Here is a 16150-nt window from a genome sequence, read left to right on the forward strand (position 1 = left end):
GAGAACTATTGGAAATAGGGCTGAGGTTCTAAAAAGACCTACTATAATAGAACATTTTAGCTAGCTGCCCACCAGAAGAATATAAGTGATTATATAAACCCTTGGCTGCCATATACTGGCTGAAGAACAAATCTGAACATTGTATAATTCAACTGCATTTTAATAAACATGCTGGTGAAAGCACATTGCTGAAATATGATTTCTTATTTTCATATGGAACTACCTTGCCTCTGATGTATCAAGAATTGGTTAAAGGCTCAATATCCACCAGTTGCTCTTCATTTATACTTTATGTAACAAGTCCATTTCTACAGTTTACCTAGAAAATGGACATATGTAGTGGAAGCTCAGCTGTTTCCCCCCTCCCCCACCAATGTCCACTGCACCCTGTAGAAAGGAAAACGCGTTCACAACTTTGAACAGAAGTTCTTGGCTCCAAGTCATTTATAAGTTCGAACTGGCTTAGAGCTACCAGATAAATATTTATTGAGTGGAGAATGTTTCAGAGTTTTGTGGTACCTTAGAGTATGAATAATTTAAGTGACATTTGCTTTGCTTAGATATATGCTCACTCTGAACCTTTCAAATGCCAAAGATTAAAAGTGAAGCTTCTCAAAACATAATAAAAATTATGCATGGAGATAGAGCCTCAGGACTGTAATGGGAATAAATCAGTCAAATCTATAGAGCTTCCTTTGAGCTCTTTGAAGTTCTAATATAAAGATTCATTGGTGGTGATTAAGTTTGACTGCTGGGCTCCAAGGATAATGTTGCTTCTCTGAAGTGGATGTTGTTGCTAGCTGAACTGGCGTGTTAATTTCATTTTAATGATGTTTAAAAATTGATTCACAGTGTTCATTTAGTCACTGTCTGTTCAGGAAGATGTAAAAATTAAACAAAATTCATACAATATTTTAAGATTATAACTGAAGATGTGGGAGATTGTTTTAGCGCATCTACTTTTTTGTTGAAAATTTTGATACAATGTTTAGAAGCCATGGGAAATAGAATCATAAAAATTATGCTAAAACTTCAATGACTAACACTTTTGGAGATAAGTAGTCACTGAGTGGCATTTCTGTTTTATTTTTAAAGATCCCTGTTTATTCATGGTTGTCTTCAGAGTTAGACAGGTTGTGTTATTCAAGCAGTCACCGTTAGCTTTAGTCCTGTCAATAACAAGTTTCTTGAGATCAAAGAAGATGCTACAGATGGCTTGGCTAGATCATTGCTTGAGTTCTTGCTAGCACCACATGGTCCTCCTGCATCACAACTTGACAGAATTTAGAAACACCCTGGAAATGAACCTCTGCATATGCATGGGAAGAGCTTTTTAGAATAGGTCAAATAAAATGGGAAGATGAACCCTAAATGTGTGTTCTAAATAAGAACAAAACAAGTTGAACATCAGTGTTGATGACTTTCTATTTCCTAATGACTAATGGGATGTGATCAGTCAGCTTCCTACTGTCCCCACCAATACCATTTTCCACCATTAAGAACTGTATTCTCTGAAACAGTGAATCAAAATGAACATTTTTCCTTACATGGCTTTTGTTAGATATCTTGTGAGAGCAATGAAAAAACAACTAAACAACTAAAAAAAAAAAAAAAAAAAAAAACCTAAAAAACACACTTGACATAATATTTGGGTGAATTAAACCTTATTCAGAAATTGTGATGTTAATTTATTTTGTTTTGTTGGATTATTTGTTTAAAGTAGTACATATTGTGCTAATGTATAATAGTCCATGTTTTTTTGTGTTGACTATGTGGTCAGCATTAACTTTTAAATCTTCCCAAACAAGTAGATGAAGTATTTTTTTTTAATAGCTGGATGGCTAAGAAAAGCAAATGAGCACTTCATGGTCAAGGTGTCAGAGAACAAGGCAAAGAGGCAAACTTCTTATTCCTAGCTCCTCTCATTGCCAATTAAAAGAAGAGAGATGTTCATCCTTCCCAAAGAACAGAAAAAGGCCCCTATAGTCCACTGAGAGAAGACAGCAAAGCCTGGTACGACCTCACTCTCAGACACATGCAGAGTAAGGTCACATGACAAACATGACCACATTGCATGGGGACAATATTCTGAGAAGAAATGACCCAACCCTTTAGAAGACTGAGAGAGCAAAGGCAGGAACTGAGTAAGGACTACCAAGACTTTTGATGGAAAACATTTGGATAAAGATGTTTTGGCCTGAGAACCAGCCCCGATATGTACTGAGAACAGCAAACAAACCGAAAAGAATGTAAACAGAAAGATAGTTGACACACAACTAAATTCTATTTTTTGATAATGTTGCAACTGAAATAAGTTTCATGCAAGTGGGGACTAAATGAAAGATTTAATCATGTCAAGTCGCGCTGCACTGGCTGCACACATATGCTATTGAATTCTTGTTATGAATTAGCCAATATAAAGGAAAATATCTTATCTTTGTGTTTTCTTTAAGAAACTGTGCCCATTAGGCAGATTTGTATTAATATTTTATCTTTTCAAGAGTTATAATAAACTAACCAGAATATAAACAAAGAAAAGAATAATGTTCTTCACAGATAGCTATAAAATTAAAGATTTTCCTCTCTTAATAAGATTAAACAAATGAGGATATTTGAAGCATGTTATAAGAAGTATTAATATGTATATTTAAGTTATCAGGAACTAAGAAATATTACAGGACTTAACATTTTATCTTATTCAAGGTATACCATTCTCAAAGTACCTCTTTTCTCGATTGAATTTCTATTGGATGTGGAGAAATAGTTTCAGTAAATTACTGCCAACTAATAAATAATTATTAATAAATAAACCCGTGTTTTGTAAAAGTAGAAATATGCCTCTCACAAACTGTTATGTAGGACAATGACTATTCTTTGTGGGAACATAATAAAACAAACATTAAAATAAGTTATAAATGTTTTAGAGATTGGAGAAGGAGCAACTCACAAAGAGACTGAGAATAAAGCGAAATTATCATGGGTTTAAAGACAGCTCTCAGGGCCGTGATTTTTTTTGTCACTGAAAATGTTACTATGCAGCTAAAAATACGTTATTTATGGAATCCCTTTCAAACAGCTGCTGAAACCCAAGATTTTTCCATTTTACAAGTCATTTAAATGTTCCATATTACATCTGAATGGAAAGATAAAACTATCAGTTTCCTGGCAGATGCCAAACAATCTGTTCCCACCTAAGATAACTTTATACCCAGCCAGAGAAATATTTTTCCTTCCAAACCTTCCTTTATGAAGACTAGACACATAACTGTCATAAGAGGGAGCATGAAATTCCCCTCTTTTTCTGTCACACTGAATCAGAACTTCATTGGACTTCAACGGTGATGTCAATACTACTTCCAAGCATATTGCAAATAACTCCATTTTGAAATCAAGGCTCTGGTCACTGGTGTCAGTTTTGTTGTTTGTCGAGGGAAAGAGTTTTATGCTCATTTGAATTCTCAGTTCATTATCATCACTGTGAAACATGTTCACCCAGTGCCTGAGATAATACCAGGGACACTATTTAGTGGTTTCAGTTCCCATTACCTTTTTCCTTGCCAAAAAGGGAGGGGGAGTTAAAGGAGCACAGTAAAGGATTAGGAAAATGAGAGAAATCAACCTCCAAACCTACTTTTTCTTCAGCCTTCTGTCCTTCTCAGCTTGAGTTCCAAGCTTGCCTAAGCCCAGGGATTCCTGTGCTGCAGCCTCAGTCTCCATGAAGCCTCCTGCAAAGAAATGAATTGACATCATAGTAGAGGTACTTGTTCATCCTGACATCACCACCTCAGAGGATTATTGGAGCAACTACTAAGAGGCATGACTTCTTCAGGCCCTGCTAATACTCTCCACATACATCCATATGTTACACATACAAATGCACTGAAAATAAATGCAAAACAGTACCTACCATTGTTCATTCATTTTTTTCCTTAAGCATGAATGTGGAAGACAGTAAATATGTATGTGTACCAACAGCCAACTGTGCAGTATGCAAAGCTCACGCCCATTGTGTTTGACTTTTCTGGTGAAAGGTCAGAGTGAATAATTAGAGAGCAGTCTTGTCATATCTCACTTATTTTGAGAAACGTTCTGCTGAGTAGAAACCTAGATGCATGTGTTCAAGTCCCAAATTTAAGGCATGCAGACACCCTTGCTGGCTTCTAAAGGTTCTGCACATAATAGAATTCCTAGAATTCACTGTGTACATCTGGCTGAGTCTTATCTTCTTCTCGGAGCCTCATGCATTATGAGATGGTCTTCTCTTTGATAAATGTATGGCTGAAACAATTTAGGTCTGTTTTCCAAAGACCCCAAGAAGATTATTTTGTTTATCTAATGTGCTAAAAATTACTTGAGTTAGTGTGTATATATGTTTATGTGTATATATATGTATACATATATATATATATATATATATATATATATATATATATATATATATATATATATATACTATAGTATGTATAATATGCATGGTCTTGCTGTGAACAAGAGAAATTTCATGTGTGTCAATATTGGAAATATACATTTTATAAAGTCATTATTTTACTCTAAACCTCTATATATTGATTCATGCATTTCTAACAGTAAAAATTCGTGAGCTTAATACTACATCCTTCTTTCTCTTTGATATTTTGTGTACTTAAAAACATGAAGTCATATTCAAAGAAAATTATTTACTATTTTCATGTGGATAAAGATATACTTATGCTTTTAAATAGAAGATATTTAAGTTATGTGTGAGGATAAAATTAGAAATCCTCAAATCTGATACTAATCGTAACTTCATTCAAATACTCTAACAAATACCATTCTCCAAATTTAGCCAACACACCAGCAACTAATTATTGAAGACAATTGTCACTCATTTCTTCTGTATAATTTTCTTGCTAAAAAGGTTGAGGGTTGGATTATAATGTGATTTCTCTTATTACCGTAACAAAATGGTCAGTTAGTTACTACTGTTTTCATTATTTAATTTTTTGTAAATTAATTTAATTTAAAAAATAATTTGTAAATCTGGAGAGTATTAATAGAGCATCTTGACAAAAATTAAGTTAATTCTTAGCCTGACAATCTTATTACTGGGGTAGATAATTGTTTATGAAAAAGCCCCCTTTAATCAAAACACATCATTTACTCTCCAGATTCAAGTCAGCATAATGGATAAAAGGTCAAGTATATTTTATTTCTCGTGTTCATGTGCTATTAATCCTGCAGAAAAGATTTTTATTATGTAAGAGACTCACTGCACTCTTATATGGAAAGGCACCTGCTGGGTAACTGAATATCTCCTAGGGAAGATTTTTAGATCAGAAATTTTCCATTATGCAGTGATAGAATACTTTGGACTCATTTCTCTCACTTTTCTATAGGACTTAGTGTACATCCATAAATTATCATTTATTATCAGAGAGTAACAATAAAAATGTTCTTCACAATGGAAATGAAGTGAAGGACTGACTTAAAAGTCACAAAATTCTGGATGGATCCACACGGTTTCACCGCAGACTGACAAGACTGGTCTATTTGATAAGTGTGGGGATGTTTTCAATCTCCAGGTTGTTGGATGAATCAGGCATTTTGGTTTTACAAATAATAAAAGAACAATTCGTTTGTTATTTAAAGTTTTTTTTGTCAAAATCTTTAATGTCTAAATAAAACAGGATCATATTTTAAGTTTTGAAAGAAAAGAAAAAAATTATGATGAGACCAGAAATGGGTTTTGTTACTTCCTGAGTTTGGAGGAGTTGAAATGACTAGAACTATAACTAAGAACAATCTCATATATTCTGATCTAAAAATGCACAGCTTCTGAACATATAAAGTAAATCTTAGGTTGCTAGAAGATTGTGCATTTTCTAGGTTTTAAGTTATACCCTCGGTAACTCAGTAAACCACAATTGTGTTTGAAAAACATCCCAATGATTTAGTATTTTCTCCTCAAATTCAAGTGAAAATAAATGGAAGAAAGATCTAAATGAAAAGGTCAATTAAAAGATTTTTAGAGGGGGGTAAATTGAAATATAGACCTTGATAAGCATAAATATTAAAAATGTTAGCAAATAAATGATCCCTATTTTAGCAAGCATTTTAACAACACAATTGTGAATTATACTACAATATGTTAAAATTGGGCAAGAATTTGTTAAAGGCCTTAATAAATCAGCAAATTAGATAAAACAAACATTGTTGACTGGGCTATAGATTTATATTTAAAAACAGCTTTTAATTTCCTGTTATATTTCTACTGACTAAGGATACCTTCTCCTCGGAAACAGAACATGAAGAGGATTCAACTGCCCCATTGCATTATGCAAATCACATGTGGGCATCAGCTTTCTATGGCTTCAGGTGCCTTGCGTGGTGGCACAGCAATGAATGTCAGGGAAGAGGTAATGAAAAAGTTTGCTGTCACAAACCTGCAAACATAAACATCTTGAACCTAAGTGATGGCATTGCATGTAAATAATTAGTTCTTTAATTGAGCATTCCTAGAACATGCCCAGGAATCTATATCACTCTAAAATTTTCCATCAAAAGCACTGTAACCTTTCCCCAATAATTAAACTCTCAGAGGAATATACTGGAACAATCTTCCACCCTGTTTCTTTTGCTGACTGCGCAGGATGTAGGAGGTAAAGCTCTTTGTGACTGCTCCCGTGTTCTGCTTGTCTGATTCTCACCATGATGTTCGTGGGCTGAGCTTTTAAAGCTGCACATGAGCCCTCAGTTAAATAAATGCTGTTTTTCATAAGACTTGTCTTGATCATGGTCTCTCTCCAACCAAAAGAACTTTGGCTAAGACCATATTCCTCCTGAAGTGTCAGAGGAATAAACTTTATTTCAGAAATTTCAATTGTTAATTTTAGATAATATATATATGATTATATGAATATACATATATATCCATTTCAAAGTCACATGCTATATTTAGTATCACTGAAAAAGTACTAATTCATACATCCATTTTATCAGTCACTCTTTTTACTTATTTTTTGATATACTTTATTATTTTTTATTGGATATTCTCTGTATTTACATTTCGGATGTTATCCCCTTTCCCCCAACCTAATCTCATCAATATTCCTTAGAGTTATCAGGGAGAAAGTGTGGTAGCTTTTACTTTTCCATCATATCTTATCTACTTGCAGCATATTTAGTCTGGAATTATAACTTTTGTGTATATTAAGGTTTCCACACTATTTTGCAAAACTAAAAGTTAAATTCACATCATTAAGATTTTATATTCATATCTGCTCTAATTGACAGCATATTCCTCTATTTCTTTTGCCTGGTCCATTTGTTTTTGAATCTTTCATGTCCATACATGACCTTGTATGTTTTTGCACAGGAATCTACATAAATATATAGGTATGCAGGGTGGACATGCATGTGTGGGCATGCATATGCATGCTTGTGGGTGTCTTCCTTAATTCGTTTTTCCACCTTATCATTTTATTGTGTGTCACTCAATGAATCCTAAGGTTCACTGATGGATTTAATATGGCTGGACAGTAAATGCCAAGAATCCCCCTATCTTTAACCCTAGCAGGGCTGGAGTTACATTATATGGGCTGTTGGACTGACTATTACATGTGCTCTGGTGATCTGAACTCAGGCCCTCATAACCATGAGTTTGGAATCTTATCAACCGAGCCCTCTCTCTAGCTACTTTTACAGTAGTCTCTGTTCTGAAAATCACAAAGACTTCGTTTACTCAACAATGAAATATACATGGCAATAATAACACTTGATTCACAGTGCTAATGGAACTTCATTATATTATCACTAAAACATCCCAGCCTTTATTTAGCATTAGTTAGCTAAACTGGCTTAAGAAGGTTAACTAAACTGAAAGATTGCTAGTTATATAAAGGAATTTACAGATGAGACATGAAACACTGGGTAACTCAAAAGTGACACACCCAAGTGGTAGGAGTAAACCAAGGTCCCATACTTACGAAGTTGCCCAAGTCGAGCCTTCTCTTTTTTACCAAACAAGCGCCCAATTGAAGACTTGATTCCTTTCTTCTTGGGGGCTTTGTGAAGAGAGTCTTGGCTGCTATTGGTACTGCCGAGTCCAAGGCTTTCTGGCTCAAGGGAGGCAGATAAACTGCTTCAAAACACAAAAGAGGAAAGACTGTTCATTTCGATTTGCTATCTACCGAATGCTTGAAGTTTCTTTCTTTTATAAGTGACAAAAGAAGGAGTAAGTAGATTTTGAAGGTGATTTTTTCCCTTTTCTTCTTGCCTTTCTCTAAGTTATTGAAATGTATCTTCCTTGGTTCCTTGGGTCTCAAATTTTTTAATAGAAATAAAACCTCATTTTGCTCTAAAGAACTCTTTCCCCTCTTATTCTTGTACACTGTAAAATTAATCAACCACCTCAGCTCAATTAAGTAACTGTATATTTAATGTATTTTTTGAACCTAAAATTCATTATTTTTTTCACAGTTTTTTTTTTTTTTTTTTTTTTTTTTTTTTTTTTTTTTTTAATTTTAAACCGAATGACCCATGGCAATCTGTTAATTGAAAATTTGAAGTTGCTAATTTAACCCTTGTCTTTATAGGGTGGTCATTTTAGTCATCTTTCTCCTTTCACACGTTTGAGACTATTTAATTTATTATAAATGACATCTTAATTTATAACTGGGATCTAGAAGGAAAACATTACAAATGTTCACCACCGTCTTCCTGATCTACAGCTATCGATAAGCTACAATTTTGGATGCACAGTAAACTGAAATGACTTCCAAATGGTTGATCAGTTTTCAATTTTGATCAGTATGTCAGGCAATGGCTTAATAAAAGGTGTTCACTAGATATTGCTATCTATTTTCACATCTATACAATTTAAAAACTTTACTAATCCTAGGTAATCTGAGTTTCTTTACTCTAACCTTTATATGGAAAGAGCTTTTCATATATTAAAATATAATCCTCTGCTTGCAAGGAAGAAAAAGATACAAATTTTGAAATCAGTAATCGAAATCAGCCTAATAGATAGAAATTCTGGTGTGGAAAGAAATCATACTTTTTCAAAAATCATTTCTCACGAAGCTGCTCATTAGAAGATGCATTGATCTTTAAATCAATCGATTTGTTTTCAGATATGTGGCTACAACTGGAAACCAATGAGAAGTCTGGTTTGTATGGTATAAACTAAATGGTGAGATATGTAACAATGCTGTGATTATAGAGATCAAGCTGAAAGTTTTAGGCAGTCGGATCACCCATTATGGAAGAATCGTAGAGCATATTAAATGCTTTTCAGCACGTTTTCTTAACTTTTGGTCATTACTCATTTTCATGCTGAGACCTTATTATCTTAGGACTTTTAATCATCTCAGTAGCTTGGGATATGCAGCAAGTGAGACCCTGGAGGAGACTTTTCAGACCTTAATTTCTCTTACAATGCAATACAATACAACCTAATACAACACACATTTATAATATTTTCCTCCAGATCGTATAAGTTTTTTTATCACTGTATCTGTCCTTCAGACACATCAAATCTCATTACAGATGGTTGTGAGCCACCATGTGGTTGCTGGGACTTCTCGAAGAGCACTCGGTGCTCTTAACCACTGAGCCATTTCTCAAGCCCTAGAAAATATCTTCTTCATACAGAAGACTAATTCTTATTTTATAGTTGGCTGGTAACAACACAATCATATAAATGTATTAGGTTGCAAATTGAAAAGTAAAAGTGATAATGACTGATAATTTTCAAGTGTTACAAGAGATATGGTAAGGGAGCGAACCAGAAAAGAGCATTATAAAAAATTATGTTTCAAGTCAAATTATGTACATAATAAATGTATTTTTAATTATGTGTGTACATGTATGTTTGTATATGAGTCACATGCACACAGGTGCCTGTGGATGATGTCAGAGGCTGTTGGATCCTTTGGCACTAGACTTCTATGCTTTGAGGAGCTGTCCAGAGTAGGTGCTGAAAAACAGACTCTTGCCCTCAGCCAATGCAGCAAGCACTCTTAACACCTGAGCCATCTGTGAGTCTCGCTTGTCTCTAAGTTATTTAACAGTTTATTTGGCCATAGAGAAGAAAGAGGAAGAATTGGGGGAAAGAAGTATTTAATGTTCACACTACTTGAGTTTTACCTCCGGGCATCATTGTGGTAGGAAGAAGGTAAGGTGTGAGTCATTCTGATAGCTCTGGGTGTTGGGGGAGGAGATGTTTCACATTTAATTGTTGCTTTGTCTTCTCGCCCATCTTCTTCCACCACTGCAATCTAGAAACAGGAACCATGCAGTCAGTGAGCTAATTATACCTCCAAATAAAAGTGCCTCAAAGGAACACTCATTATGGTGAGGATACTAGAGTAATTCTAGCACATATATGTCTTACAAAGAAAGGATATTATTAGTAAGAGTCTCATTTTTCATATCTATTTAAGAGTTAAGCTAATATATCTTGAAACCAATGAGCTATCACCTAAAAATATGGTTTAAGTGTAAAAAATGCCATATGTCAATCAAAAGCTATTCTTGACATGCATGGTCATTTACTTTATCTTCAATACTGCATAGAAATCCAGCGCCTCTCACAATAGGCAAGATGCCTCTGAGCCACACTGGCAGCCCCTGGGTAGATGCTGTTTACAGAAGGATCTGGACACATTTTAAGAAATTTATTGAAGAAAACATGTTATGCCTAGTAATGGTTTCATAGCAAAGGCATCCTTAAGTAAGCATATAGAAAAGGGGAAGGGAGACAAGTTCATAAAATATGCCTTGTCAGAAAAAAAGGACTTTACATTAATCAATATAACAAAACATAGAGTAAATATTTTAAAAATGTGTAGTCGGAGTGCTCAATAAACATTATACAGTGAAAACCACAACAAACCACATTGTGGGTTATAAAAAATATAGTTTATTTTCCCAGTGAAGGAAATGAAAGCTAAGAACATAATTCCTGAAAATTGAACAATTTTCCTACAATTGACAGCAATCACGAAAGAAAACCCAGTAAGGATGAGAAGCTCAATAGTAAAGAACAATGATGTTCAGAATTCCGAAAAACTAAAAAAATCATTCAGTTTTCAAGAGATAGGAATTAAAAATAATCATATAAACTTTTTTTTTGGAAAAATCAGAGCTGTCATTGCACAACACAGCATGTATAGAGAGATTAAAGTTATAGAAATTGGTTTTTGATACCTGAATCTGGAATTGCACATGCGGATTTCTTCTGTGGCTATACTGCAGAATGCCTTACTGGTTTCTACATTCACTGTGCTGTGCACAGAGCTTCATATATGTGATGAGGTCTCATGCATTCCAGGAACACAACACTGCTTTTGTTTCTCAGTCATTCATTTGCTTGGCTTAGGTTACTCTTACATTTCAGGGAGATGGCTGAATATAATCCCTTCCCTCCAGTCACCCACATGGTCCTCTCTGAAGAATCTTATCAATAATTGTTTTCAGAATGACTTCACTGTGCGGAGATCAAAGATTTTTAAGCCTTGAATCTACTCTAGATTACTTGAGCATAATTCAGTTTCAACTTATTAGTACTTTCAAGGTATCAAGATCTAACCATAATCTTTCCTACAACAGTCCGTGTTACTAGGCTTCTTCTGCTTCACTATTTTCTTCCTGAAACACCTTCAAATAAAATATACCTCTATGCACCATGAAACTATACCCTTCCCAGTACCAGCCCTTTAAGACACCAGACAAAAGCAGATACTAGGCCTTGAGTTTGAAAGATCTTGCAATCAGTCAATGAAATAAATATAAAAATGCTTATCTTGATCAATTCATCTGATATTTAAATGAAGCTAAATATATAAATCTTTACCCTGACATACAACAGTGTTTGGTCAATTGTTTTCTTTCTGCAACCTTTCGTTGTAGTCACAAATACTTAATACAAAATCTTTCAGCTCATCTTTTTAAAAAAATCAGGCTGTGAAAATGTCTATTATTAGATTTCTTCTTATATTCAAAATTGCCTTAGATCATTTACAGCAGAAGTCAAATCTGGTAAACTTGAATGTAAAATTATTTGCTTAGAGCCATCAAGGAATGTTAACTTGACACTATATCCATTTATGTGTTTACATATGTATGTTACAATTCTCTATATTTACTAGTTATATAAAGAGATACTTATTTTTATAGATAAGTCATAACTAAAATGACACAAAAAATTCTGCCAACTTAAATTACGTAGTCGAAACATATGTCTGTTTAAGGGAATAATGATACTTTCTGGATTCAGATGTGTTTTGGCATATACTCACTACCAAATCTTCAAAATTTCTACACTTATTAATTTTTATTTCATATTTTCTGTCTTTTATGCATGTGCAGAAGCCTGTGGAGGGAAGAAGAGGTCATTGGATCCTCTGGACTTTGTTTTTCACCATGAGGATGCTGTAAATAAAACTCCAGTAATATGTAGGAACACCAGGTATTCTCAATGGCTTAGCTCTCTCTACAGCCCATGATCACCTCATCTGGAAGATGGTGAGTGTCAGACAGCAAGTTCAAACTTGAAATCTTTCCCACGTTACATCCAGAATCAAACTCCTTTTTTCTTATATTGAATTCACATCATATTTAGTGTCTTGATTGACTCCTATAATTAAGAAAATGGCTGCTCTTGCCCTCCTCTCTTTCTTGCTTGCCCTCTCTCTTCCTCTTGCTCTCTTGCCTTCTTTCTCCCCTTCCCTAACCCCTACTCTTCCCTTCCCCCTCTCTCTCCATGTGCTCATGGCCAGCCTCTACTCCTCTAGTTCTCTTCCTCTCCCCCCCTCTCTCCTCCACACACACACACACACACTCTCTCTCTCTCTCTCACACACACACACACATACATATGTATATAGATATATATTTTTTTCTCCCACTGTCCCTCCCTCCCTCCCTCCCTCTCTCTCTCTCCCTCTCTCCCCCCCCTCTCTCTCTCTTGCCTCTAACAGCCTTTTCCCACCCCCCACCATTGCCTGAATATAAACTCTATTCTGTGCAAAAAAAGAAAAACAATTGTTAGTGTTTTTACTTATAAATTTATTCTGTCCCTCTGACTCTGTCTGTCTGTCTCTGTCTCTGCCTCTGTCTCTCTCTTTCTGAGTGTGTGTGTGTATGTGTGTGTGTGTGTGTGTGTGTGTGTGTTTGTGTGTGTGTGTGTGTGTGTGTGTGTGTGTGTGTGTGTCCTTGAATGTGCCATAGTGTTCCCATCTGGTCAGAGGATAACTTGCATGAATTTGTTCTTCATTCTTTTTGCCTCCATGTGGAATCTTGTATCTTAAAATTTCATAGTAAATACCTATTTTTTCAGAGTTATCTAGTTGCCCTCTTACATAACAGGATTATTTCTTTCCAGGCTAACTATGTAGAGATAGTAAACTACTTGGTAAGTAATTTTATATAAAATCCTATCAACCTAGGGCCTGTGCTGGGAATCACCCTCCCTGGATGATGGCTATACTTCTGATGTAATGGTAGCCTGACTGAATTGTCCAGGAACAGATGTTCAACACCTGATGTCATGTGAGCTCATTCTATCAATCCTAAACTTGCTTAAACTGTCTTTCTTCACCTTCTGAAACAGACATCAAAATGACCCCTATCTCTCTTGTCTTCCAGTGTCTGCCACTTGCAGATCCCTTGGACTTTCTTGGTGCACCTAGTCCCCTCTTCTTTTAAACCCTTTGGTAAAGAACTGTTAAATTACTTTGATAAGTGTACCAAGATCTGTTAGCTCATCATCACTGAGTAACAATAAATGCAACATTAAAATGAATCAGTAGTGAAAAATGAAATCAACCACTGCTGCTCTAACATTGATCTTATGATATCTTTTCCTACCATGAGTGGCTTATGTGAGTTAATTCTCATAACTAAATCTTTTCCTAGAAATGAGAAATAATAAGATTTTAAAATATGTGCTATTATATTTTAAAACTCAACAACACCTGAATACATTAATATTTATTCTATGCTAATAAATATTTTGAACAATAATATTTTAGGTGCTTTAAAAAAGAAAATGACGCCCAACTCATAAATATTGAATAGTTATTTACATTACCTTTCTCCGATGTTTCCTTAGATCACTTGGCTGCAATGGCAATAATAAAAGAGACAAAAAAGAACTAATTAATGATTTCCATTCATGATGTTACAATTTAGTTAACATCAATAACTTGATTATCATTTTTCTTCATTCCCTTCTTTCATTCATTCCATGAATATATCCTAATAATGAATATTAGTTTTATAATGAATATTTTCCTACAATATTTTATGTAGATTAAAGAATATCTAACTATAGATCTCGGGGTTGGGGATTTAGCTCAGTGGTAGAGCACTTGCCTAGCAAGCGCGAGGCCCGGGGTTCGGTCCTCATCTCTGAAAAAAAATAAAAATAAAAAAAAAAATAAAACTATAGATCTTTATTTAAAAAGTGAGGTTGGTAACGGAGTTTTATTGAACGTATAAAGACTTCCTGGATTGCTTCCACTATGTTTCTGGCATAGATATTAAATTGCTATTTTTCTTTCAGAAATTTCCTTATGCACTAAAATGTCAGACCTACGTTATCGTAAATAGTTTATGATTACCATATTAAAAGATAATATGAAGCAAAAAGAAGAAAGTATAATGGGGTTAAAATAGCAGAAGATGGGGTGATAGATGAATAACTAACATTGATATTTGAAAACATTATGTAAAAACATAGCTTTTCTCGATCACATAATGTGATTTCATGGGGAACATTCTCTCTTACCTCATTCTGTGATGGACATTAAGTGAACACACCTTGCAGCATGAAGTAGTCATTCCAGTGAAAATGATCAGAATTTTCCTATATTACTTTTAATAATGGGCTCATTCATTTGCTTTCAGTTATTTCTATTGCAATTCCTAACTTAAATATCCAAATTTAACCAATCAATCAATCAATCAATCAATAAGTAAATAAATAAATAAAAAACAACCAGAGGAGAACTGTGAATTAACTATATGAAACATATGAAAACACTGAAGATGTGGTGCTGCTCTTTAGGAAGATTTTTATAAAAATTATGTATTACAAAACTATATATTTTTATCTTGGTGCAATACAGTACAGAATTTTTGCTATTAGCTATATTTATAAAGGTTCTGATTTACTTTTAATCTGATAAAAGATACTCATGGTTGAACTGATTCTAAGTTTTAATGTATATTTATATTCCTGCCATGCTAGTGGCTCTGAGAAAGTTTGTCACTCTTAAGGGTTACTGTTCCCTCAATCCACAATGTGATGAATTAAAAATGATCAAATATCTATTGTGGTAAAAAAATTTACACATGATTTACATGTTTAAGTAAACAATAATGTGCATATAAAACTAGATGAGAGGAAATATCCTCCAGCATTGCCTAGAGAAGGAATTGTTTTTCACTGGACACTGAATCATACCAGAGTCATGACTCCCATGCGGTCCATTTCCCTGGCAGGACTTCTGGGTGTAAGCTTTGGCGTTGAGTGTCCACTTGGGGGAGATGAACTGGCCAGTGATGAAGCTGTAACAGAGGCAGTGATGGAGGTACCTGGATGGACCCTCGCCAAATTTAGTCCTTCCAAGCTTACACTTGCCACCCTATTCTCTATTTCTTCAGCACGCAATTCTGTAGATTCCTTTTCTTCTTGTATTAGCCTAGAAGATTGAGAATTAAGTCTTTTCACTTAATGGCCATTATATTTCACCTAATAAATGCTCAGTCAAGTACTGTGAAATTTTTTATTTGATAGTTTATGCATTACATTTCAAATGTTATCCTTTCTACCATCTGCCTCCCCAAGCTTCTATAAGAATGATCCTGCTCCCACCTACCCACTCCCACCTCAGCACCTTGGCATTCCCCTAAATGGGGGGAAATGAACTTTCACAGAACTAAAGTATTCTCCTCCTATTGATTCCAGACAATGACATTCTCTGTTACCTATGAGCCTGGAACCATTGGTCCCTCCATGTCTACACTTTGATTAGTGGTTTAGTCCCTGGAAGTTTGGGGGTGGTCTAGTTGGTTGATATTGTTGTTCTTCTTATGGGGTTGCAAACCCCTTCAACTCCTTCATTTTTTTCTCTATCTGCTTTGTTGGGGTCACTGTGCTCAG

At 34.7% G+C, this 16150-nt stretch overlaps 1 protein-coding gene across 22 annotated transcripts in view; it reads right to left on the reverse strand.

The window, feature by feature from the left end:
* PPFIA2 (PTPRF interacting protein alpha 2) overlaps positions 1 to 16150 on the reverse strand; it is a gene marked incomplete at both ends in the record, with an annotated part of 426677 nt that overhangs the window by 49067 nt on the left and 361460 nt on the right. For 13 of the 22 annotated variants that reach the window (XM_080935707.1, XM_080935698.1, XM_080935696.1 and 10 more), the window contains 5 exons: positions 3632 to 3725; positions 7965 to 8119; positions 10129 to 10259; positions 14075 to 14104; positions 15452 to 15689. In XM_080935707.1, coding sequence (XP_080791833.1) covers positions 3632 to 3725; positions 7965 to 8119; positions 10129 to 10259; positions 14075 to 14104; positions 15452 to 15689 — 648 coding nt within the window. The remainder of the gene's footprint in view (positions 1 to 3631; positions 3726 to 7964; positions 8120 to 10128; positions 10260 to 14074; positions 14105 to 15451; positions 15690 to 16150) is intronic. The other 9 variants (XM_080935708.1, XM_080935705.1, XM_080935700.1 and 6 more) reach the window with 1 other exon arrangement.

This window comes from Micromys minutus (assembly GCF_963924665.1).
Source record: "Micromys minutus genome assembly, chromosome: 22".
Taxonomy (NCBI): Eukaryota; Metazoa; Chordata; class Mammalia; order Rodentia; family Muridae; genus Micromys; species Micromys minutus.